This window comes from Phalacrocorax aristotelis, chromosome 1 (genome assembly GCF_949628215.1).
Source record: "Phalacrocorax aristotelis chromosome 1, bGulAri2.1, whole genome shotgun sequence".
NCBI classification, from domain to species: domain Eukaryota; kingdom Metazoa; phylum Chordata; class Aves; order Suliformes; family Phalacrocoracidae; genus Phalacrocorax; species Phalacrocorax aristotelis.
In genome coordinates, this window is record NC_134276.1 from 188,243,393 (window position 1) to 188,267,507 (window position 24,115).

Genomic DNA, 24,115 nt, shown 5'->3' on the forward strand with positions numbered 1-24,115 from the left:
CAATGTCAATGAAGCATTGATCTTATCTTACAGTATGTAAACAATGTCACTGTGAATTTTAACACTAGAGGCAAGGGGAGAAAGGGCATAAATGTGTATCATATGACAGTCTTCTGAGACAAAGTCCATTTAAAGTTAGTGCAAAGTCTATATTCTGAAGCAAATGAAGCAGTTCATGTGTACTACTTCATATACGAAAACACAGCTTTTGAATTATATGGCTTGGAACACAATGTACACTCATAGTTGGATTTTTTTTTTCCCCAGAAAAAACAAGTACATACCAAAAATCTGGAGACGACACATCTGATGCTTCAAGATGCTAAGGCTTCAGTCTTTACTATAATTTGGGACACGAAGACAGTCTGCAACTTCATAGCAAATTTCAGATCCTTGCAGAGCTACAGACCAAAGAAGCAATTGCTAGTGTAGATTTTTTTTTCCTTCTTATCACTCTAAAGACACTTTTCTGTTCTTATTATTATTCCTTGCAATTGAAGTTATTGAAGCCAAAGTAAGCAAGCTAGTAATTAGCCTGAATTTGACAAGATGATGAGCTATTTATTAAGAGGTACATATTTCTTTCTAATTACTCCTCTAATGCAAAAAACAAGATTTCTTCCCAAACAGCAGCTACAAAAAGAATTAGAAAATTATAAAACCTGTAGATTATCAATTTTGTATATTTCTGTATAAATATCTCACAGGCTTGCCTAGAGAATGTCATCATTAGGAATGTGTATTGATCCACCCATTCCTTTTTCCTTTGATTACACATAAAGTATGTTCCTTATATTTACAAACTTCATGTTCAAAAGTTAAATATTCATGCTCTGTAGGATTTTCCTCAGTGTTTACATTTTCAAAGCCAACAGAACTTAGTTTGCTTCTAGTGATAACTACAAGAAAAAAGAAAATATTTTAAAGGAGCATAAAATATGTAGAAAAATCTCACTGATATATTTTGCTTTGTACTTTGTGGATCTTCATCTTCCTGTAGAGCAATGCTTCACTGGATGTATGACAAGCTACAACTCTGAAGATATATTACTATATTAACTTCATTTATGCTATCTGGATACCACTACAATACTCTAGACACCACAGTCATTTTCTTTTCTTACTCGCAATAATTAACATCAGAGAGCAAAAGATGGCTAAATTAATTTATAACTTTATAGTTTCTTATACTAATTATTTCCTCTTCTTCTATTTTAGGTCATCCTGTCATTCCTGCAAACACTAATCAATCATGGGATTTGAAGTTAATACTACTAAATAAATGAATTGCTTAATCTCCTATGACCATCTATACATACATCATCTTCACAAAGCTTATCAATTTTATGTCATCAAGGACAGAGTGACCTTCATTTACACAAAATGCCTCTTACTACTGGACAAGTTGGTTACAAATTTATCACTTATCCTCAGGAAGAAAGTCCTTCACGATCATCATTTGACAAATGCAAGTGTGTGTATTATCAATTGACGAGGTCATACTGAATTCCATAACCACAATTGTGGAATACGAAAGGGTGTGTTACTTTTCTGAACATTTGAGCTAAGATGAAGGACATGCAACTCAAAATCAATTTTCTACTTGGCTTAGTTATCACTGCACTAGTACAAGCTGTAGAAAAAAAAGCAGACTGCCCAGAGTCATGTATATGTGAGATCAGACCATGGTTCACCCCCAGGTCTGTGTACATGGAGGCTCCCACAGTGGACTGTAACGACTTAGGCCTTTTTAATTTTCCAGCCAGACTGCCTGCTGACACACAGGTTCTACTTCTACAGACTAACAATATTGCAAAAATTGAACATTCAGTAGACTTGCCAGTGAATTTAACTGGTCTAGATTTATCTCAGAACAATTTATCCTCAGTGACCAGTATTAATCTTAGAAAGATACCACAGTTGCTTTCAATGTACCTTGAAGAAAACAAACTTACTGAACTCCCTGAAGAATGTCTCTCTGGACTCCACAATTTACAAGAGCTTTATATTAATCATAACCTGCTTTCTGTGATTGCACCGGGGGCTTTCATTGGCCTCAATAATCTTCTCAGACTTCATCTCAACTCAAATGGTCTGCAAATGATCAACAGGAAGTGGTTTGAAGCTACTCCTAATCTTGAAATTCTCATGATTGGAGAAAACCCAATAATCAGAATCGAAGATATGAACTTTAAACCTCTTATCAATCTGCGCAGCCTAGTTTTAGCAGGCATAAATCTCACTGAAATACCAGATAATGCTCTGGTTGGCCTTGACAATTTAGAAAGCATCTCCTTTTATGACAACAGATTTATCAAAGTGCCCCACATTGCTCTTCAAAAGGCTACAAATCTTAAATTTCTGGATCTAAATAAGAATCCCATTAACAGAATACGACGAGGAGATTTTAGCAATATGTTGCACCTAAAAGAGTTGGGAATTAATAACATGCCTGAACTTATTTCTATAGATAGTCTTGCTGTTGATAATTTGCCAGATTTAAGAAAAATAGAAGCTACCAATAACCCCAGATTATCATACATTCATCCAAATGCATTCTACAGACTTCCCAAGCTGGAATCGCTCATGCTCAACAGCAACGCGCTGAGTGCCCTGTACCGCAGTACAATAGAATCCTTGCCTAACCTCAAAGAGGTTAGTATACACAGCAATCCCATTAGATGTGATTGTGTCATCCGCTGGATTAACATGAATAAAACAAACATTCGCTTCATGGAGCCAGAGTCCCTGTTTTGTGTAGACCCTCCTGAATACCAAGGACAGAATGTGAGACAGATACACTTCCGGGAAATGATGGAAATCTGTCTCCCCCTGATAGCTCCTGAAAGTTTTCCATCTGCTCTGGATTTAAAAACTGGCAGCCATATTTCCTTGCACTGCAGAGCAACAGCAGAACCAGAACCTGAAATCTACTGGATAACACCATCAGGACACAAACTTTTGCCTAATACTATTTCCAATAAATACTACATTCATTCTGAAGGAACATTAGACATAAGTGATATAACAGAAAAAGAAAGTGGCTTATACACATGTATAGCAACAAATTTAGTTGGGGCAGACCTAAAGTCAGTCATGATTAAAGTGGATGGCTCATTCCCTCAGGACAGCCATGGATCTTTGAATATTAAAATAAAAGATATAAAATCTAATTCTGTTTTGGTTTCATGGAAAGCAAGTTCTAAAATTCTGAAGTCCAGTGTTAGATGGACAGCCTTTCTGAAAGCTGAAAACTCTCAAGCTGCACAGAGCGCTCGAATACCATCTGATATAAAGGTATATAATCTTACACATCTAAATCCATCAACAGAATACAAAATTTGTATAGATATTCCCACTGTCTATTCACAGAATAAGAAAAAATGTGTCAACGTAACCACAAAAGGACTGGACTTGGCAACGAAAGGCTATGAAAAGAACAGCATAATAGGATTCCTTGCCTGCCTTGGTGCTCTTTTGGGAATCATCTCTGTGATATATCTCTACAGCTGCATCTCACAAGAGATGAACTATGACGTCGGACACAGCTCTCTAAAGAATTACCTGAAGAAACAATCCTTTTCACTCAGTGAGCTTTATCCTCCTCTAATCAGTCTTTGGGACATGGGCAAAGAAAAAAGCACCGCAATGGAAGTAAAAGCAACTATAATAGGAGTACCAACCAATATGTCATAAATAAGTCACTATATCACTTAATTTCTGAAATAAAAAGCACATGACTGCATTTGTGCTGAATAAAAAGGCAGCAAAACAAAGTATTTCTTTTAGGAGCTAGACACCTGGACTTAGCTGCTGCTGACAAATGGGAATAGGTACTGACTCAGCATACGAGAAGAATTTTAACTAACTGGCTTCTAAGGGTATTCTACCAACCAAGTACAACTAACTTCATTTTCTAGAACTTTCATGGGACTTTTAAGTCTGGAATACAGTGCAAGTAGCCAAGAACATTTTCTGTAATTTTTTTTTTTTTAATTATTATATAAAAGTAGTGGAACTGAGCAATACCTCCTCCTGTGCTGTATTACACACACTAGCCACGAGTTTTTGCAGTGAACAGATATACTAGGATTGACACATGGTGTAATGAAATGGACAAATTCTGTAGAGTAGACACAGTGAGTATGTGAATTTTTTTTATGAGGAAAATACATTTTTGATTAAAATCAAAATAGTTTTTGGCTTGTTTGTTTCTGAAAAACAAAACATTCTGGGAGCTCATGCCTGGGAATAAACAAACTCATTCTAATGTCTGATAAAATATCTCCTTACATATTCTCCTGTTAAAACTCCAATCTGAACATATAGGATATTTTAGCTGGTTAGGCTGTATAACTGCAATAAACCACACAATTAAATATTTTCATAAAGTACTTATAATAATAACAATGATATTTTACACTTTGCTTATTGTGGGAGGAAGAAGAGAGAAGGAGGGTGGGAAGGAGTCGTAAGACTGATAGGGAAATAGATTGTTAGCTACTGATAACAGCAAATTTTGAGCTGCTTTGGTATTTTCCCAGAAGCCTGAAAACTGAATGCAATGTTTAGACACAGATAATATAAGTCCAATATTTTGTCTTCAGTCAAAAGGGTAATTCACTTATTAATAATGTCTAAACTTGAGGCTGGCCATACAGGAAACTCAAATAGCTTGAACAGTTTAAATGATATTAAGGTTTTCATTCTGGACCTGCAAATTTCTGTTCAGCAATAACAACTGACTAGTCTATAAACCTCCTCAGCTTTTACAATGTAACAAGCAATAAATGACTGACAGAAACATTATTAGTAGAAATGAATTGAAACAAAATGAAAAGAGAACAATAAATACCTGACTACTCATATTGAAGCTGAAGTTCTCACGGGAGTAGGACTGGGCCCATAAGCAGCAAATGTGCACAAGAAGCTGCTGATCAGAATGCTGATTACAAGCTAAACCCAGTTCTGTTAGGGTGGAAAAAGTGACTACTACTAAGCCCAGTAAAGACATCTGACCATTAAGCTACCTGATGAAAAGATGTGGTATCTCCTTATGAAGAAAGCAACAGTAAAATTTTTGTGTCATTTTGGTTCATATATATGAAAACAAATAGGAAGAATGAAAAAAAATTGTTATCCCTGAATATTGTGCTTAAGGAAGTAAATATTCACAGAATGCATAGGTAGCTTGAATGACAAAGTAAAAATAGGAGTAACAAACATTTCTTGTAAGCCTTTAGTAGACTTTAACATTCTTTAAACTCTATAATAAGATACACTTTATCTTTCTAGCCTTGGCTGAAGTAAACATTTCTGTGGAATCACTGACAGAATTTTTGTAGGTATAAGAAGACGAGTTACTTCTTGTATTTAGAGAACAACTTTTCCACTTATTTATAGTTTGCTGCATACTTTCATAATATTATTGGTCTGTAAACACTTATAATGTGGAATAATAATTTCACTTCACCTAGTACTAATGAATACCTTGCTTTCACATTAAAAATGTCCTTTTTATAGTTAAATCCCAGGATTTTTAAATTATGTAAAGGTAATTTTCAAAGTTGTTAAAGGCAGAAAGACGAAACTTATACTAATTTTAAACTACAAAAACTTAGGATATTCATAGAGTCGACATGTTTCACTGAAGAAGGAACTTTACAAATCTGATGAATCGCTATTGCACATAAAGGCACATTGAGACTGAGCAGAGAAATGCTGTCATGGCATGACAGATGGCAGCACTATGGACAGAGCTTCCAGAGCCGAGCTCTTCCTCGAGAAATGGTAGCTGAAATGGGACCCATCACCGAGCAGATATTGTACTTATCAGCAGAAACTTTTAGGTATATATTGTACATTTACGTTTGGAACCAAGCTACATTTAGAACTTACAACTCCTAGAGTTTAGAAATTAAAATCTAATTTTTTCAGGCAAAACCATCTCTGCACAATGTTATAAAACAGCACGTGAATACAAGTCTAATGTGGAGCACTGATAAGAAGACTTTTCCCCCTCACAGTATAAAAAAAGGCTTTATTTACTTTATTTAAATATTTTATTAAAAGTTTTTGTTGACAGATAAAATGCATTTTTATATGGAAGAATTCTCATACTAAACTTCTGATAGCTGAAATGTAACTCAATATATCTCACAAATATTTGAATCGTTCTATACTTTATACTGATATCAAATTAAAATATACCTTACATTTTTAGAAGAAATGGATTACCCCGTTGCTAATTGTTAAGATGTAAATTATTTCCTTCATACCTCCCAAAAGAGAAATATAGCAGCATTTTCTCAAAGTAACTAGGCAATCCTCCGTTGATTAAGGAGGATTAAGCCATTTTACAACTCTGTACCTTCCTTTCTCTGGAAGTATCTCTGAAAGAATATGCTGAGCTTTTTTTTTCAGCACACCAAAAAGATGCACCTTCCGTAACTAACCATCACTGAGTAATATTCTTTATTTGTGTAAATAAGCTTTCAACTGCTATCACCCAAAAGTAAAACTTCAAGAAATACTAGGAAAATGTCCATAAGAACAGGGTCAAAAGTGTGTCTACAATAAGTTATGAGATCAGAGAATTTTTAGTGACTCAGAATAAAACATTTGTGATTTGGTAGGGGTACCTAACTGATGGGGTACAAAGAAGGAATACAACTACAATAATGAGAACAGAGATATGCCTTCAAAGAGTTCTCACCAAAGGATCTGCAGAAAGAAATCCTTGCAGATTTAGATTAAAACTTTAAAAAGACATTCTTAGTAGCACATTCAAGTTAATATCAGCATCCATTTATCAATGAACTTACATGTCAACAGTATTACAATTCTTCAGTGTTCTACTGAGATGTTAAACACCTTTAGACTGAAATTTTACATGTTTCTAACAAAAATGTAATTTTAGTGATTTTTTTTGATCAAATTCTATTTACTGTAAGATGTTAACGGCAAAAAGCATGTTGGAGGTGAGGCCATTTAAACATCCTTAAATTAGATTTCAACATGTATATTATTCAATTAATGCTTGGTTGACCCTTTTATTATATACACTTTTGTATGTGTGTGTGTGTGTGTGTGAAGTACTTCTGTACTATTGGCAACATGTTAGCCTGTCTGCAGACCTTTATTTCATTATATCGGTATTGCATTATTTTATCAACTATACAGAAGTAGTATCTTGTAGAACACATAACAATGCTTTCAACAGCAGTACTCTGAACCACCTACTATCCATATAAACATAACATCTTTAATATCTACACAGAAACATCTCCATGATATTAGCCTAACAAATCTCTAAAAAGATTCATTTTTTCTCCATGACCAAAGACATTCTTGATATTAAAATCCCCACAGAAGCTCCAGGTGAGCAGTGGGATTCTTGTGTAGCTGTGTGTAAAAATGGATAGCTGTTCTTTCCACAGATATACTATTCTATAAGCCTGAGGGTCATTAGGAAGTAATAAATCCGCCTTTTAGCTTTGGTAGCTTAGTGTACATTTAACTTACATCACTTCACAGACGTATGCTGAAAAAGTCTAACAATTTTTTCAGCAAAGTGTAATCTGTTAAAAATGTACAGGAAGAACTTCCTAATAGTGGTATACTATACTTTTCGATAATCTCTTCATTTAGAGGAAGGTTGTTTTTCCCACACAAGGCAGAGGGCTAAAGTTTCTCTGTCTTTTATTAATTAGGATGTTTACTCTCCTTAATGGAGGTTGGAACTGACAATGAGCTATACTTCATTTCCTCAGAAACAGAGAAAAACATTGTTACATACCTGTGTTTTCATTTATTTAATAGTTTTCTCTCAGGAATCCAATGCATTGAAAGCAGTACTTACTGATTATTCAAACCAGAAAATAGTAGCTCAGAAATAGATTAATTTTATCTTGGCATTTGACAGCAAACCTCATTCTAAAATATGCTACTAAGGAAAGAGAGAAGGCAAACATGAGTGTTTGAAATGTCTGGCTAGGCAATACCTAAAACATATGACTGAAAAGACTTTTAAATTCAGTTTTCTAATTCAGCTACGTTACTTCTTTCTATAACCTACTAGACTGAAAAGTAGTGTTTTATTCATAAAAAGATTAAGCATTTACTTCTTGGTAAAACATTTACAAAAATCAGTTCCAATATTCCAACAGCTAACACAGGCAAATGCTAACTTCCGTATGTACATTTAAGTTTCTGCTGTAGCTACAATGATGTGAAATCATAACTCCAAATACTAGCTGAAAAACTTAGATTAAAAAAACTCACACAATAAATGTTGATTTACATCCTAAAAGGAAATTTCCATTTCCAAAATTCACTAATAAAACTCATTTTGCTGGTGTAGCCTTAAGCAGTGACCTCAAGATAACTTAAAAAGAAATGGAGATTCTTCCCTCAGTCTTGTGCTGGCCAGTAATAGAAGAGACACAATGATCAACAATAATCTTATACAATATTTTTTGTTATCTGAAACCAAAAGAGACGTTTCAGAAGAAAATACCTCTACAGTCTAGAAAATAAGTTCACATACTAGACAATACCAGAAGAATTGAGGTTTTACAGAGGGAAAAAATGAAAACTATCACTCTGTCAGACTTAAGGAAGAAAACAATTCGTAGTAATAAACTGCATGGAGTGAAACCAGAGTTGAGGTGGGGCACTGACAAGACAAGAAACTTTACATAGCAGAAAGTGTACAGTAAGTATGACAAGTTAAGTCTGAAAACTACAGAAGACATTTTGGAGGATATAGTTAATGGAACAGAGAGAAAAGCCACTGAACACAAGCCACTAGAACCAAACCAAGACTAACAATTCACCTCGTGCTACAGGTGATAAAATGTTCTTGGAAACAGATTAACAATTGCAATCAGTTTTTGTAGAGGTAAGAAACAAGGTGATTAGAAACATATCCAGAGTAAAAATTCACTGGTTTTACCTACTGAAGATCATGATACTTCATCACAACATAGCTTACAGAAAGGCATCTTGAATAAAATTGTTGGGGAAGCAATAGATATAAAAGTGATGTTTTAAGAACACTTTTGTGTCCCATGAACAACAGTAGAAAGAGGTTGGAATAAACTGCTAGGTAGGAAAAAAAATGCATATTGCTAGAATATTGGTTGACCTTCCAAACCAATTGTTTTGGTAGGTCAGTTGGTTGATGTACCAGATCTGTAATCTGAATATCTTCCAGTTTAATACCATTGGAAATAATTGGAACCAATCTTCTCAGGAAAAGGCAGCATACATACTCATGGAATATGCTAAGCTACAACAGAAAAAGAGGAAGATTATCAAAACAAGAGAAAGATTATCTAACCATTCAGTAAACATAAAAACAAGACACTGAGAATAAAACTCAACCTAGATGCCAAAGTTTGTGAAGATGACAAGTAAGTGACCAAACTAATTTACCCATATAACAACTCTAGAAGTTGGATATTAAACAAGAGAATTGCAATTAGTCTTTTATATGGATAAATTCAGTTTGATTTATTACTGAAACTTGGCAAGATTTTCATGACTGCAATGTTAAAATACATGACCATAACACGTCTAGTGACAACTGTGCTTTGAAACCGAGAACTGTGCTATTCACTTCAGGTTCAATAAAAGCTCTGAGGGAGTTGAGTCCTCTTTAATGTTTATATTATAGGACAGTGTGAAAATAATCTAATGATTCAGACTAAATTCTGTTCATGATTAGCTGCACTTCAGTATTCTGAGACAAAATGTACAAGCATCACTTGTAAATAGCATAAGCATACAGTAGAACTAGAAATGAATAATGAAAACTGACCCTATGGTATGTGACCGACTATAGTTATATTATCGTTCTGGTTACTTTAAATAGTGTTTCATTTCTATCGCCAGAGTTTTCAAAGAGAGATATGAGGTTAAGCCAGTTGGACAACATATTTAAAAGACTCGCTATTTTGAACACTAAAGAAAAACTTTAAATAAAAGTAGTGTACATGCACCTACTTGACTACAGTATTCTCAGAGAGGTATAAAGCTGCAGTTACATTGAAGTGCCTTCCCATTTTCAATTTTAAAAAATTAAATAGACTGATCTTCAAAGAAGCCAACTGTAAAAGAAAGACTGCAAATGGTCATAAACCTGGACTATTTTTTTCAAATAATGGACAAATAACTTTTGTCTTTGGCTGCTTAAGAGATTATGATCAATTGTCAGAGCTACCAAACATGAATGAAACAAAAACTATGACTGTGTAATTTCTATTTCTAGGAATTACAACTACAAAAAATAATGTTTACATTTAATTAATGCCAAGAAAAGAATATCCATATCTTTTTTCATAAAAAATGAAAAGTATATTCACCTAAGAAAAGTCTATACATTATACAGATAGCTATACTATTTATTATTTGGCTAACCAGTTAAATAACCAGTAAACTGTGATGATTAATGACATAAACAAAGCTATAACAAGACACAAATATCCAGTTTCATTTTGAAAGCTCTTTGATGCAACCCTCCTGACTTTCAGGTGTTGCTCCAAAGGACACGTCCTCCTATCTCTCATAGGTCTTGTCAATCCTGTACGTATATCTCTGGTATCCTATGGCATCAAAAAGAACTCTAGATGCTTATGAAAGAACAACCATAGAAAAAGAAAATTGGATATTTGATGGGAACTGATTTTTATCTAAGATGTTATTTTACAGTTAATGAAGCTCATTCCTATTTAGAAAAAAAAGGGGCAGGGGAAGGGAGAGAAAGTTCCAGTGTCCTTGGAACATTAAAAAGGATTTATATGATTCTTTAGGCATTTAAGAACAAACCCTTCCATTTTCATTTGCCAAGTTACTGTGACAGAACAAATACAAGTATTTACACAATAAGAATTAATAAAATACCTGAAATTAATTGCTGATATGAAATGTTGACATTCTTGTAGAACATTCGATATTCATTGAACCAACAATTTCAGATTTTAAAAAGTTCCATTGGAAAATGTTTAATTCCTTCTAAAGTTCATCCCACAAAGACATTCAAGACTATAAATCAAGAGTCTTCAAATAAACTGAATCTTTTATTAAGTCATTCCTCCCTTCAGATGAAGCTGAAAACTACAGATAAAATTCCTCTGGCAGCTAAAAAATGCTTTTTACAAATATCTCTCACTTAGTAATTTTTTTTCTCTCAGCTTCAATTACTTTTAAACTTTATTCCAAAACTCCTTTTCTTTGCCTTAATGCAAACACTGTGTTCCTCTCCCTTCCATCATCGCTGTGGGTCCTTTGCCTATTTCCTGCTACTGTTGTTGCCAGACTGTCACATCATTTCCAACACTGCCATGAAGGACAGATGTTGTCTGACTTAATAAAGAAATTATCAAGCAAACATCATATTTGGAGGCAAAATATTTGAATAGCAAAATATAAATATTAAAGAAAGACCTGGAATTCTTAAAGAAAATGCTGGTGTAAAACCAATCTGCTACTAAGGTGAAGTATCTTTCAGGGAAACAAAGCATGAAAATGTAATGACAATCAGATTAAAATAATAACAATAATATGGGAGTGAGATAAAGCTGAAAGGGCAGGCAATTTGGGCAGATGGCCTGTTCCTGATTCTAAAATAGCTGATGTTCCTTTTAACATTACAGTTTAGAAGAGTGGAAAGCAACTCCATCTTCGTTACCCTTACGTAGCAACTGTTCATTATTCGTGTTGATGACAATTTCACACTGTGCTGCAAATAGCCATAATGCTTCTGGGAATCACAAAGCTATATGCTGTACATATTCAGGTGTCGCAAGCAATTTAGAGTAAATGGCCAAAAGAACAAGATATTAAATATCATAATAATTATAGCTTCTTGATCCAAGAACTTTTATATTATTATCTCTACAAAATATATCCCCCTAATATGGAAATATGGGATTTCTCTCACAAGTTGAATACACTGGTTCTCTCCCACCCATTCAAACTATACAGTCACACAACACCTCAATCACAGAACAGTATTTCCTTCAGTAGGAATTCTCTACTAAATTAGAAGAAGGAAGGTAAGGAAATAACTTCCTAGAAGAACATAACAGCCATGGTAAACAATCGTATTCTTCCTTCCAGGAATTATCCATTAAAGAAACTACCAAGATCTACAGATTATTGAGTTCTGAGCACCACTCTGAATACAGGACTGTTCTCATTGTTTGTCCTGGCTAGAGCTCAAGTGAAAACAGAAGTGCTGAGTATGAAGTACATACAGGAGATGATAGTCTTCCATAGCTGAGTGCTAAATTAAGGGTCAAGGAAGGCTACAGCTCCTGTCCTAGATACTGCTTTCTGCTTCAGAATGTCCACACATGAGACAAAACTACTTTCCTAGCCATAATCATGAAACATACAGCTTGATTCCTTTTGACAGTCCAACTCAACTTTACTCTTCATCTTCATATGTCATGCAGATTTACACTCTTTCCCTGGACCAATGCAAGAATAGGATCCCTCCATGACATTTGGCATGATATATCACCCCGAGGCTGCCTGCCTGTATTTGCAGTGTGTGGATTTGATCAGACAACATTGTTGTGAGCCAGATAGACAGCTCTCAGGTTCACACAGATAAGGAAGCAAACAAAGCAAACATGAGGAGTCCCATGTTAATAACAAGGTATTCATAGGTGATCCCTTCAGTTTAGACTATTGCTGCAGATGGAAAAGCAAACAAGAATTGGACTCCAACGGAAGCATGTATTTATTTCACTCTCCAGCACTTAAAAATACCTGAGAGCTAGGTGCCAGAACAAGGGCTGGTAGGGCAATGAGAGTTTCTTCTATCAGTAGAAGACAGAAGACAAGGAAGAAATTGAGATGTAAATATGAACCTATTTATGTTCTTTTTTAAGGACTAAACTCACTAAATATGGTTTCTAGTAACATCACAAGAGTGAAAGAATTACCTTGTTCATCTTTTTATGCCTAGCAATTACACCACCTGGATCGCTAGACCTTGAAGGATAGATAAATGAATGGGAAGGTTATCTCTGCAAGACAAAACAAGGAGAGGCATGACCAAACTGAGGTGTGCAACAACATGGACAACACAAAACTGAGTAGAAAATGAATGCTGCTTTTCAAGCTAACTGAATAATTAGGAAACACAAAAACAAATCTCAAAGCTTTCCTGATAGTTAATTAGCTGTGCTTCAGAACCTCAACAGAGAAGAAAGAACGTGCTCCTTTTAAAAGTAAAATAAACACAGGCTTTCCACTGGTCAAAAACAGACAAACCTGAAAGAGAAATATTCTAATTTTGAAAAAAACAGTGATGATAATTTTCATCTCTACATATTTCTTCCAGTCAAGACCTAGATTCTATAAAGAAAGCATTTTAGCATTCATATACTACAATTTACAGGTCAACGGTTTGCAGTTTTGTCATTTAGCATGTGAGTACAAGTCAGATTCCTTGAGATGACTGTTGGGAATAACATATGAGGGCAGAATCTTGTCAGAAATTCTTATTTTTTTGTATGAAATTGTACTCTCTGCTGTTAACATTTATAATGTCTTTTTGTTTCTGCCTCTAGGATGAATTTCAGCTAAACTTAAAAACATGTAGCTGAATACTTTATAGCACCAAAGAAACCGGGTTATTCTCCAAAGACTAGTAAAGACAGCTAAAAGACAATGCTTTGGCATAATGGCAGAATGATTTTATAGGACACAGAACAATATGATGAAAGTCATCTATTCCTATATATTCTAACATTTTAATGGAAGATAAAAGGGCTACAGAGTTAGAATTATAATTTTTAAATTAAGTGCAGTGTCCAATAACTATGCAATATAAAAACCAACCATTTAAAATTAGTCTCACTATAGTAAAGCAACTACCATCATTAAACTGCAGGTAATCAGCTATGTCTTTCTTTACATATCAGTTTATAAAAGGATTAAATTAAATCAAACTGTTACTATTAATTTTAGTCTCTTAGATTTATTTAATCTTACCTTAACATTTACTATAAAACGGGATAGGTAAATATATATTACTTAGGTAGCTATTTTAAAAATGCATTTTTGTCTAGTTAGTCAGACTATTGTATAAACAGCAATACAGTGATAGCTTCTGAGAAAAATTAAGCCATATAACTCCATTTTGTATTACTTTGACTTGACACACTAAGATGCAGTCATATTCATTTTACCAATTCACTACTGATTTTGTGCTTTCCAAAAATTAAAGTGTTTACTGATCCTAAGTGTTTAAGACTTACATAATTTATTTCATAAATGCTCTGCAGGTATTTATGAGAAGTACATGCCCATTTTTAGCAAACTAAGTGCTGTATTGAATATTCATGTGCCACACAATGTATGCCAAAACATGAAACAATGCTTTCTCCTAAAATGCTTGCACAAGCTCACCTATCTATACCTAAATTATATAACATATGCACACCACTATCTCGGTTCTATTTCTTCTACAGGCATGTAAGAGGATTTCAGTACTCAAGCTAGGATGAACTGCATCACCATGACTTCAAGACTCTTAGCTTGACAAGTCCAGAATAGCACTGTCCACTGTCACAACTCTTATAAATGTATATTTACACTATCATATCCAAATCACGCTGTTGCCTTTCAGGCTGTTTGTTAGAGTCCAATTCAAAATTACTTCCTTCCAGGAACTTCAACCTCCCTCTCACCCTTCACAATTCTTCTATTCATTTAGCATTAATCTACCATTTGCTCTTACACAAAATCACACCAGCATGAGTATGCAGCCCTCCTCTTAACTACTTTCTACTTTACTAATGCTTCTTCTTTTTCCCAGTGTCCTATGAAATGTATTTCCAGAGATTCCTTCTCTATGCTATTTGTTATCATTTTATAATTTTCAATTACATGAAAAAAGAACAGAAAAAAGCTGAATTATTCTGTGGATTTGAGTGCAAATTTCAAGTATAGCTAGAGGAACCTGGCAACCCTGCAACCCTGAAAGCTCTGCAGTATGTTCCCCCACTTACTTCAGCAGTCAATTCTTCTCAAACAATATTATGTTAACTAAAGCTTACTTTCTCTCCCTTGGTCTTACAAAAGCCAATTAAAATTGAAGATGTCCACTAGAGCTACAGTAATGTTATTTCTAGCTTGGGTAATGGCTGGATTATTAGAAAGAGAAAAGAGAAAGAATATATAATGTTATTCATCCAGACTTTCAAAAGCATCTTACAACTTACAAGCATACACTAATAAACATATTCCACCAAAGCACAAACGCCAAAGAGAAAAGCCTTCTGCTGCCCTGAACATTGGTTAACTAAATAGTTTCAAATAAATGGATCAAAAAACATATTGTCAAAGTGTTGTTGTTTTTTCTCAACCAAATCAAGAGGTAGATATGTGCCCACCAGTACGTCCTCACACAGCAAAAGCACTTAGGTGTGTAACTTCCACTGAATTTAACAGGTACTACACTCTGACCTGTGTGGATGTTTTGAACATTACTAAGCATGTCCCTGAACCATTAGAAGCCTGGCCCCATGAACCTAACTATCTGACCCAAGGCCCTCAAAAATGTTCATATACATGGCTCTACCAAAGACAAAAGCAATGTACATCACTCATTTAATTGAGAACATTACATATATTTTTAAGTAATAGAAAATGGGAAAAGAATAGTATTTATTTAAAATGCTTAAAATAGAATACTTTGTGGAGATCATCTGTTTCAGGATTAAATAATTCAATATCCATCAAAGAAATATTGGATAGTCTAGAATTTTAAGTACCAGCAAATTAATGTTCTATATGTTCAGATATTATCTACTTACAAACAAAAGAAATATGCCATACGATCTATTCTAAATTTTTTTAAGATACAACAAATAATGTAAGTTTCCTTCAGATTCTTACTCCTGACCTAAAAAGTTTGCAAGAGCCTGCGCCTGCTATTCATCTCTATCAATTATCTTCCTACAGGATTTCTTAGGCTTCAGTTTGTCTTCCTCCTCCTTTTGTCTCCTTCATTTGAAAATTTCTTTTTGCTTCAATTGTCTTACACGTGAAAGTTCCCTGTCTTTGTATGTCATGCAACATCACTCTCCCACTATCAGCATCTCTTCTTTTGTTTAAAATTCTTGCACAGAACTCTACTTTTCCCTTCACAAAATTAATACTCCATCACATTGGATGTGTATAAAATAACCTACATTCTTCTTGCTAGAACCCTTACATTAAGTATGCCAAACTGTATGTATAATGAGATGACTTTTCAGTGAGTAGGGGTTTACTTTAATCAAGAGTGTGGAAACTATCATCTCATAAATATTCAGAAAATAGAAAGTCTAAGGAAGGAAAAAATACTTAAAACAAAAAAAAAAAGGTAGATTACAAACCTTAGCATATGTTGCTAACAAATGAAGTGCAGACCATGTAGGTATTACAAAGAAAAGGGAGGAAAAATCAGAAACTGTAGATAATAATAATTTCCATACATAATAAGTCATAAGTCACCAAGTGTCAAGGAAAAAGTTACAATACTAATTGTAAAATAAACAATAAAAAAATATCTATTAGAAAGTGAAAAGTAGTAAATGTTTGAGCAATGAAGAAGAGCATGCTTGGAAATTCTGGCTAAAATGAGAAAGGCAGATACAACAGGTAGTGTCATTTGGGAGGTTTCATCCAGAAGACAATTGGAAGCTGATAACCCTGTGTTATTAAGCAAAATACTTTCATAAAGAAATCTCAGAGGGAAAGAGACACTTCTGTCTCTAATTAAAGACAGAGCTCAAGGTCCAGGAGCTGCTTAACAGTACCAATTATAATGCCACTAATAACCAATTAAGGTTTGTGATTTTTCTAAACATTACCAGAGCTACGGCAATTTTTATTGTTGCTTTTAAGAAGCCTCAAAATTCTTTAAAAATAATTAATTTTAAAGGATTAACTCAAAAAATCCATTTAAACGCAATAACAAAAGACACTGGAATGTATTCAAGTTTGTTTTAAATCATATCCAAAGTAAGTGTATTCCACTAAAAAGGAAGCCAATCAATGTCACACAGAATAAAAGCTTGAAGAAAAAGAAAAGGGAAGAGCAGGAGGAGAGGGGAGAAAAAAGAAAACAATCAAATTAAGGAGAGGAAAGATGTAAAACGAATAATTTCATTTAATATTAAGTTATACACGAAAATACTGATGCAAAAGAGGCAAACGGACTACAGTAACAGAAACTTTTTTTAAAAAAGGATTTTTTTTTAACCAATTTTGAAACTGTTAGTAAACTAACTGAAAACTTGGAAGGAAGAGAGACTGAGTAAGCCAACTAGGTGTCTGTATGTAAAAACAGAGCTGATCTGTTGAGTCTCTGAGGATATATCTACACTTAAAGATGCCTCTCAGATGCACTTTAGAGAAATGTGAATTAGCAAGTCCATAAAGTGCTGTGCAGCACTTCAAGGCTTTTACTAGCTTGGGTCCAAGTGCATTTGAACATTATTAATCTGACAGAAAGGTACATTAGCTTAATATCACTTTCACCAGCCCTGATTAGTCGGGAAAGACCCCACATTCATATACCTAGATTGTATGCACAAAGGTGCTAAAAACCATAGTACTAGCCATGGCAGTCTGGACAACCATCCCACACCTAGGATGGACTAACCCTAAGACTACAAACCTGGGAGTGGCTCACTGGGGAGCAGCTCTGCTGAAGAAGACCTGGGGGTCTTAAGAACAGTTGGCTAAATGCCCCAGTAGTTATGTAGGCCAACAGTATACTGGGCTGTATTAACATGAGAGTAGCCAGCAGGTTGAGAAAAAACATTCCTTTTACTCAGCATTTGTTAAACAACCTCTGCAATAATGTGTCTGTGTGGATCCCCACCCCACTGTACAAGAAAGACATTGATCAACAGGAGCAAGTTCAGTAGGAGGCTCCCAAGCTCTCGGGGGCTGGAGCACGTGCCCTAAGAAGAGAATCTGAGGCAGCTGGGCTTGTTCAGCCTGGAAAAAAAGAAGGATGGTGAGGAATAAGTAGCAGCTTTTTAGCATCTAAGAGATGCCTAAGAAGACAGAGCCTGGCATGTCACTGAGGCACACAGCAGAAAAATGAGCAACAACACCATAAATTGAAACTGGGTGGGAGGGGCTTTAGGTAGATATAGGAAAAATAATTAATTATGAGGAAAATTATCTTGGGATCAAGTTGCATAGACATACTATGAAATTTCCACTCTTGGAGGCTTTCAATACCCAACTGGACAAAATCATAAGCAACATGATCTGATTCATAGTTTTGAGCAGGAGGTTGAACTAGATGACTCATCTTCCAACCGGAATAATTCTGCAGAGGAACTATATCCCCAGAGATTATACATGTGATGTAACCTGCTCAGAGAAGCAAGAATATTTTAGCTGAAATTACTCCAAAGATTTGATCAGGAACATCCTCTTATTCCTTTTTAAATGATTCAAAGAGCTCTTCTTGCAGAGATGCTATAGTTTTTGTAGGTTGCTAGGCCTTTTAAATTTCTAAATTTTAAAACTGTATTCATAAGGCAGACAGCTATTTCCATACTTTTTAATTATGTGGCCATATTTATTTAAAATATAATTAGTCTACTTTTTTTGCACGAAATTCTTAGGAATTTCTTGAATGCCTTTTCTCCTATTCTACCATTTTCATTATGATGCTCCTTGTACATATCTAAATGGCATTGTTTTGCATAAACATAGAACAACAGACTGTGAAACTGAATATAAGAATTTTTCCTTCTTTTTTCTTTTTTTCAAGTGCAGATGTGAGTAACTAGCTATAACTAGCTATAACTAGCATCTATTTTTCTGGAATATAAAAAATTTAGAATAAATCCATCAACATGAAAAAAAGATCTAAATTGCCTTCCTCCTGCCAAAAAAAGTATGAAACTTTGATGAGCCGGAAGATCCTTCCTCTTGTACTACTAATTATTTCAAAATTTCATTTATTTGGGGCATGGTTTTGTTCTATACCTTCAGTCCTTCCTTCTTAACATTTCATTCTGTCCTCAACCTTGAAATTTCAGTTTGATCAAGGATAATTCTCTCCTATGTAAGGTAATGTCCCAGACTGTAAGCCTAAACATGCAGTTTCACCACCATAATGACAGTGCCACGAAATTTAAGAGCTTGGAAAAGCACAGACTACTTTACAACATGACAATATTTCCAAAGTGGCCCAGAGGAAGGATTCAGCCCAAACAATACCTTGCTTAGAGCTTTAGATAGTCCACTGGAAATGCAGTAATTAATAACAGTAAAATGGACAAGTGGAAAGAGTAGGTGAAAAAAGAAAAAAATGTAAAAAGGATACAAACAAGAACAAGGAATGGAGACAGAATCCACCTATTCCTTCAGGAACATTGCCAGAAAAATACATAGAAAATGCAGCAGAAATCAAGACATGCGGTCACAAAGGAGAAAGCTGATAATAAGTAGAGTTTATAAATGGATATGAGATAATACCGTTGGCTAGTGGGAATAAGGAACATATCATAAAATAAATTTTCTGGTAAGCTAAGCTACAGATATATTAAGTTCTGACTATTAAGCAATCAATTAACAATCAAGTATATACAAAGGAATACAATGACAGTTGTATTCAAATCACAAGCTTGTCTAGCTTGGTATCCTGTCTCTGACAATGTTCAGCAGAAGATGCCTAGTGAAGATCACACGACCAGGCTGACTTACCATCTACCTTCCCATAATACGTCCTACCATCTCCTCAGATTTCCAGACTTCAAGGACTTCCTCACCCAGGAGAACTTTCATGTACATTCCTGTTTAACAGCCTTTCATTGACTTTTCTCTTGTGAATTCATCTAAGCAGTTTTTTATTCTATGTAAATGTTTAGCATTCAAAGCATCCTCCTGATGTGCCAAGGAGTTTTATTTTACAGTAAACGCAGAGGGGTGAAAACATCTTTCCTTTTAACTGATGAGTTAACTTTTTAACTTTCTCAAGTATTTGGGAAAAAATAGTTAGAGTTCTAATGTATCCAACATTCTAATAAGGATAGGTGGAGGAACCCTAATAAACTGATCTGCAAAAACAAAGCACACTAAATCAACAGTCTTGAGACTGTTATAGAATTATTAGACTGTTGTCCCTGGTCTGAAACCCACCAAAGTGACTCAAGGAAAGAAACTGTCTCCCCAAACACTTTGCAATCTAAAGGTGATTATTACGTAAAGAGGTGTTAAGATTTTTTCTGGGACAGAGAGGAAAAATAATTTGCAGATTGTATAAAATATATTATGGGATGTTTAAGCAGAAGGAGGAAAGGCAGGAGGAAAGAATCAAGGTGGATTTGGTACGGTTCAGTGAATGCAAAATTGAACATGAACTGGCAATGTGCACTCACAGCCCAGAAAGCCAACTGTATCCTCGGCTGCATCAAAAGAAGCGTGGCCAGCAGGTCGAGGGAGGTGATTCTGCCCCTCTGCTCTGCTCTGGTGAGACCCCACCTGCAGTACTGCGTCCAGCTCTGGAGCCCTCAGCACAGGGAGGACCTGTTGGAGTGGGTCTAGAGAAGGGCCACAAAAATGATCAGAGTGATGGAACACCTCCCCTGTGAGGACAGGCTGAGAGAGTAGGGATTGTTCAGCCTGGAGAAGAGAGGGCTCTGGGGATACCTTATTGCAAACTTTCAGTACTTAAAGAGGGCTTATCAGAAAGATAGAGATAATTTATTTTTTATCAGGGACTGTAGTGATAGGACAAAAGGTAACGGCTTTAAAGTAAAAGAGGGTAGACTTAGATTAGATATAAGGAAGACAATGCTTTATGATGAGGGTGATGAGAAACTGGAACAGGTTGCCCAGATACGTTCTGGATTCTTCATTATTGGAAGTGTTCAAGGTCAAATTGGATGGGGCTTTGGGCAACCTAATCTAGTGAAAGATGTCCATGCGCATGGCAGGGGGTTTGGACTAAGTGATCTTTAAAGGTGCCTTCTGACCCAAATCATTCTATGATTCTAAGTAAGGAAAACATAAGGAAAAAAACGGCCACTCACATGTAAGCCAGTGGCTGGTCATTGTATTTGTCTGGCTGTGTTGTACCTGATCACCACAGTCTGTCCTATCTCATTAAACCCTAGCCCTAAATATTTCTGTGTAAGTAGGCGTTCCAGTCTGCATGTCTATGTGCATGATCTGCATCAGGGTAAACTGGAATGTCTGTTGGACGAGATTTCTCAGTACCACTCATTCAATAGGGACTGCAGGTCTGGGGTACCCATAGCTCTGGGTGGCAGTAACTGTAGGAAACTGGGGCCTAGGGCACAGTTCTGGGTGGAACAATTGAATATCTAAAACCCATGTGTTGTGCATGGGTTTGGATGTGAGCAATAGCAAACTCCAATCCTGACCAGTTGGATGGGGGGAACAAGATCAGGCTGTCCACGCTGTTCATGTTCATGTGCTTATGTTGATGCTGGTAAAGAAACTGTTTTCTGTCTGGGTTGATCTGTGTGGCCCGCCAAGTGTGTGTACTGCACAGAGTGTGCACATGTCTATGCAGGAGGTGTGCTTAGCCTCGCCACTGGCTGGAAACCTGGGACACAGAACCACAGCAGCCTCACATTTATTGCACCAGGGCAGGAGGCCCCCCTTAGGTCTTACAACGCACAAAAATTGGCTCTAGCAGACTACAGAAAAAACTTCCCTGCATCCTGAATTTCATAGGACCCAGGATCTCTAACAAAATTGCTAAGGTTACCCTATCAATAAAAGTATTTATCATAAGTAATATCTGAGGTGATGACTGGTTTAATCTCACAATCACTATATCTATATATGTGCTTTTCTAGTTTAAAAATTAGCTTCTAGTTTAAAAATATTTCATTACAAAACTTTTCCAAACTATTTTCACATTTTTTTCCCATTTACAGCACAAAATAATCTTTCACTGCAACATCACCACCACAGGCAATAAGAATTGATCAGGGGTAAGCTTATTGGTCCTGACGTATGCTGAAAACACTTTGACTAGTTTTCTCTAAGACTTCAAACACCCTACACCACTGAAATGATTTGCTTTTTGTCCACAGGCAAAAGAACTGCCTGTTACTACAGTGAACAACCTTTGATTCTACCTTTGAGATCCTAATAACTAACCATTCAAACTGACAGCACAACCAGGGTCAAAATCCTACTGTGTCTGGAGGAACACATTTCGGAGAGCCACACCTTAATTAGTCATGCTACCTTTGGTGAGACAGCATTCAAAAAAAAGCAACTGGTTTCATTTTACCTTCTGATACTCTTGTGCTTTTTCATTTAAAACAAGAATTAATTACATCCAATTGAGTTTTGTTCCCTTCTCTCACAAAAAACCAGTTTAGTAATAGTTTGATTACTAGCACTTACTTCTGTGTTATGGCCGATGCCTGTAATCTTGACATTCTCTCCTCTAAGCTCTACCTTTATCCCTGTCCTTGATATTTTCTTAGCTTCTCTCAGAAACTCAGTGGAAAATACTAGATGCAGAGACTTAAGCTGTACTTAGAGCATCTGTTTCTTAAAGTCTTGAGTCATATAGGTCTCCTTTAACCCTTGTTCCTCAAATTAATAAGTCAGCCATGCTACAGCAGCAGTAATTCCTTTCTTTTGTCAAGTTGCTAACGATGGAAGAACCTGTAATATTTGAGTTCATGTTTGTTCAAAATTTTCTGCATGTGCAGTCTCCTCCATAGAATCTCCTTTATAATTTCATACTAAAGTATCAGATAGGTTAGTGACAAGGAAATCTCCACTCTCTTTGTAGCTTCAGGTTCTTCCTGCTTCATGCTAGTCAGACTAGCCAATGCAACTTATTTAATGTAATTACATACTAATCATTACCATGATGCCTTTCCTTCATTCAAATTTCACATTCATCCCAACTGCAAACAAGCCACTATTTCTTTTTCTGAGAGCAGCCCTGGGGAAAAGGACTTGAGGGCTCTGGAGCCCTCAGCACAGGGAGGACCTGTTGGAGCAGGTCAGAGGAGGGCCACAAAAATGATCAGAGGGATGGAACACCTCCCCTGTGAAGAAAGGCTAAGAGAGTCGGGATTGTTCAGCCTGGAGAAGAAAAGGCTCTAGGGAGACCTTATTGGGGCCTTTCAGTATTTAAAGAGGGCTTATAAGAAATGGGGACAAACTTTTAGCAGGGCCTGTAGTGATAGGACAAGGGGTAATGGTTTTAAACTAAAAGAGGATAGATTCAGACTAGATATAAGGAAGAAATTTTTTACAATGAGAGTGGTGAAACACCAGAACAGGTTGCCCAGAGAGGCGGTAGATGCCCCATCCCTAGAGACAATCAAGGTCAGGTTGGACGGGGCTCTGAGCAACCTGTCATAGTTGAAGATGTCCCTGCTCATTGCAGGGTGGTGGACTAGATGACCTCTAAAGATCCTCTCCAACCCAAAACATTCCATGGTTCTATGATTCCATAATTTTTTTTAATCACTGTGAAAGCGTGAGACTTTGAAATTATAGCCAAATAATATCTATAAAAAGTACTGACTAAATGCTTCACATTAGTCTAGGAAATATCAAAACTCTTAAAGATTTTTCATAGTTCTTAACAATTTATTTAAACACAGTAAGGCAAAATATTTAGTAATTTATGTATTTTATTCTATTTAATTCAACTTTATAGAGATTTCATACTTCAATTGATTTGGAGATACTGGTAAAAAGTCTTCTCCAGTTAGGATGGTTAAGTTTCACTTTTAAAATATTTTCCTATTAAAACAGCCACTTTAATGTGAACTTCATATATAAATTTTAATAGCATATAGTGCAATGAATGCACAAGTTTCCAACCCAGTCTACAATACTGTAAAATCAATTGTTCTCTGAATGACTGCTCATATCCACTCAGCATGAATTACTGCTTTATAAAGTACATGGATATTTTGCCCTTGTGTGCAATACAATATACCGTATTTAGTCAGAAAAAGGAGAGAAAGATTCATATTTTCTACTAGTTATTCAAATTCTGTGTACTAGAAATCTCATTTTCCTAATTGTCTTAAGGTGTTATACTGAACAATTCTCCCAAACAATTTTT

General features: G+C 35.5%; 2 protein-coding genes across 5 annotated transcripts in view; one reads left to right on the forward strand and one right to left on the reverse strand.

Annotated features, from left to right (window-relative positions):
• LRRN3 (leucine rich repeat neuronal 3) overlaps window positions 1-6,018 on the forward strand; it is a 41,690-nt gene extending 35,672 nt beyond the window's left edge. For 2 of the 3 annotated variants that reach the window (XM_075081055.1, XM_075081054.1), the window contains one exon: window positions 1,219-6,018. In XM_075081055.1, coding sequence (XP_074937156.1) covers window positions 1,570-3,696 — 2,127 coding nt within the window. In that variant the 5' untranslated portion in view covers window positions 1,219-1,569 and the 3' untranslated portion in view covers window positions 3,697-6,018. Of the gene's footprint in view, window positions 1-267; window positions 572-1,218 lie in introns of all 3 variants that reach the window. The other variant, XM_075081056.1, reaches the window with a different exon arrangement.
• IMMP2L (inner mitochondrial membrane peptidase subunit 2) overlaps window positions 1-24,115 on the reverse strand; it is a 483,378-nt gene that overhangs the window by 270,360 nt on the left and 188,903 nt on the right. The window lies entirely within an intron of this gene.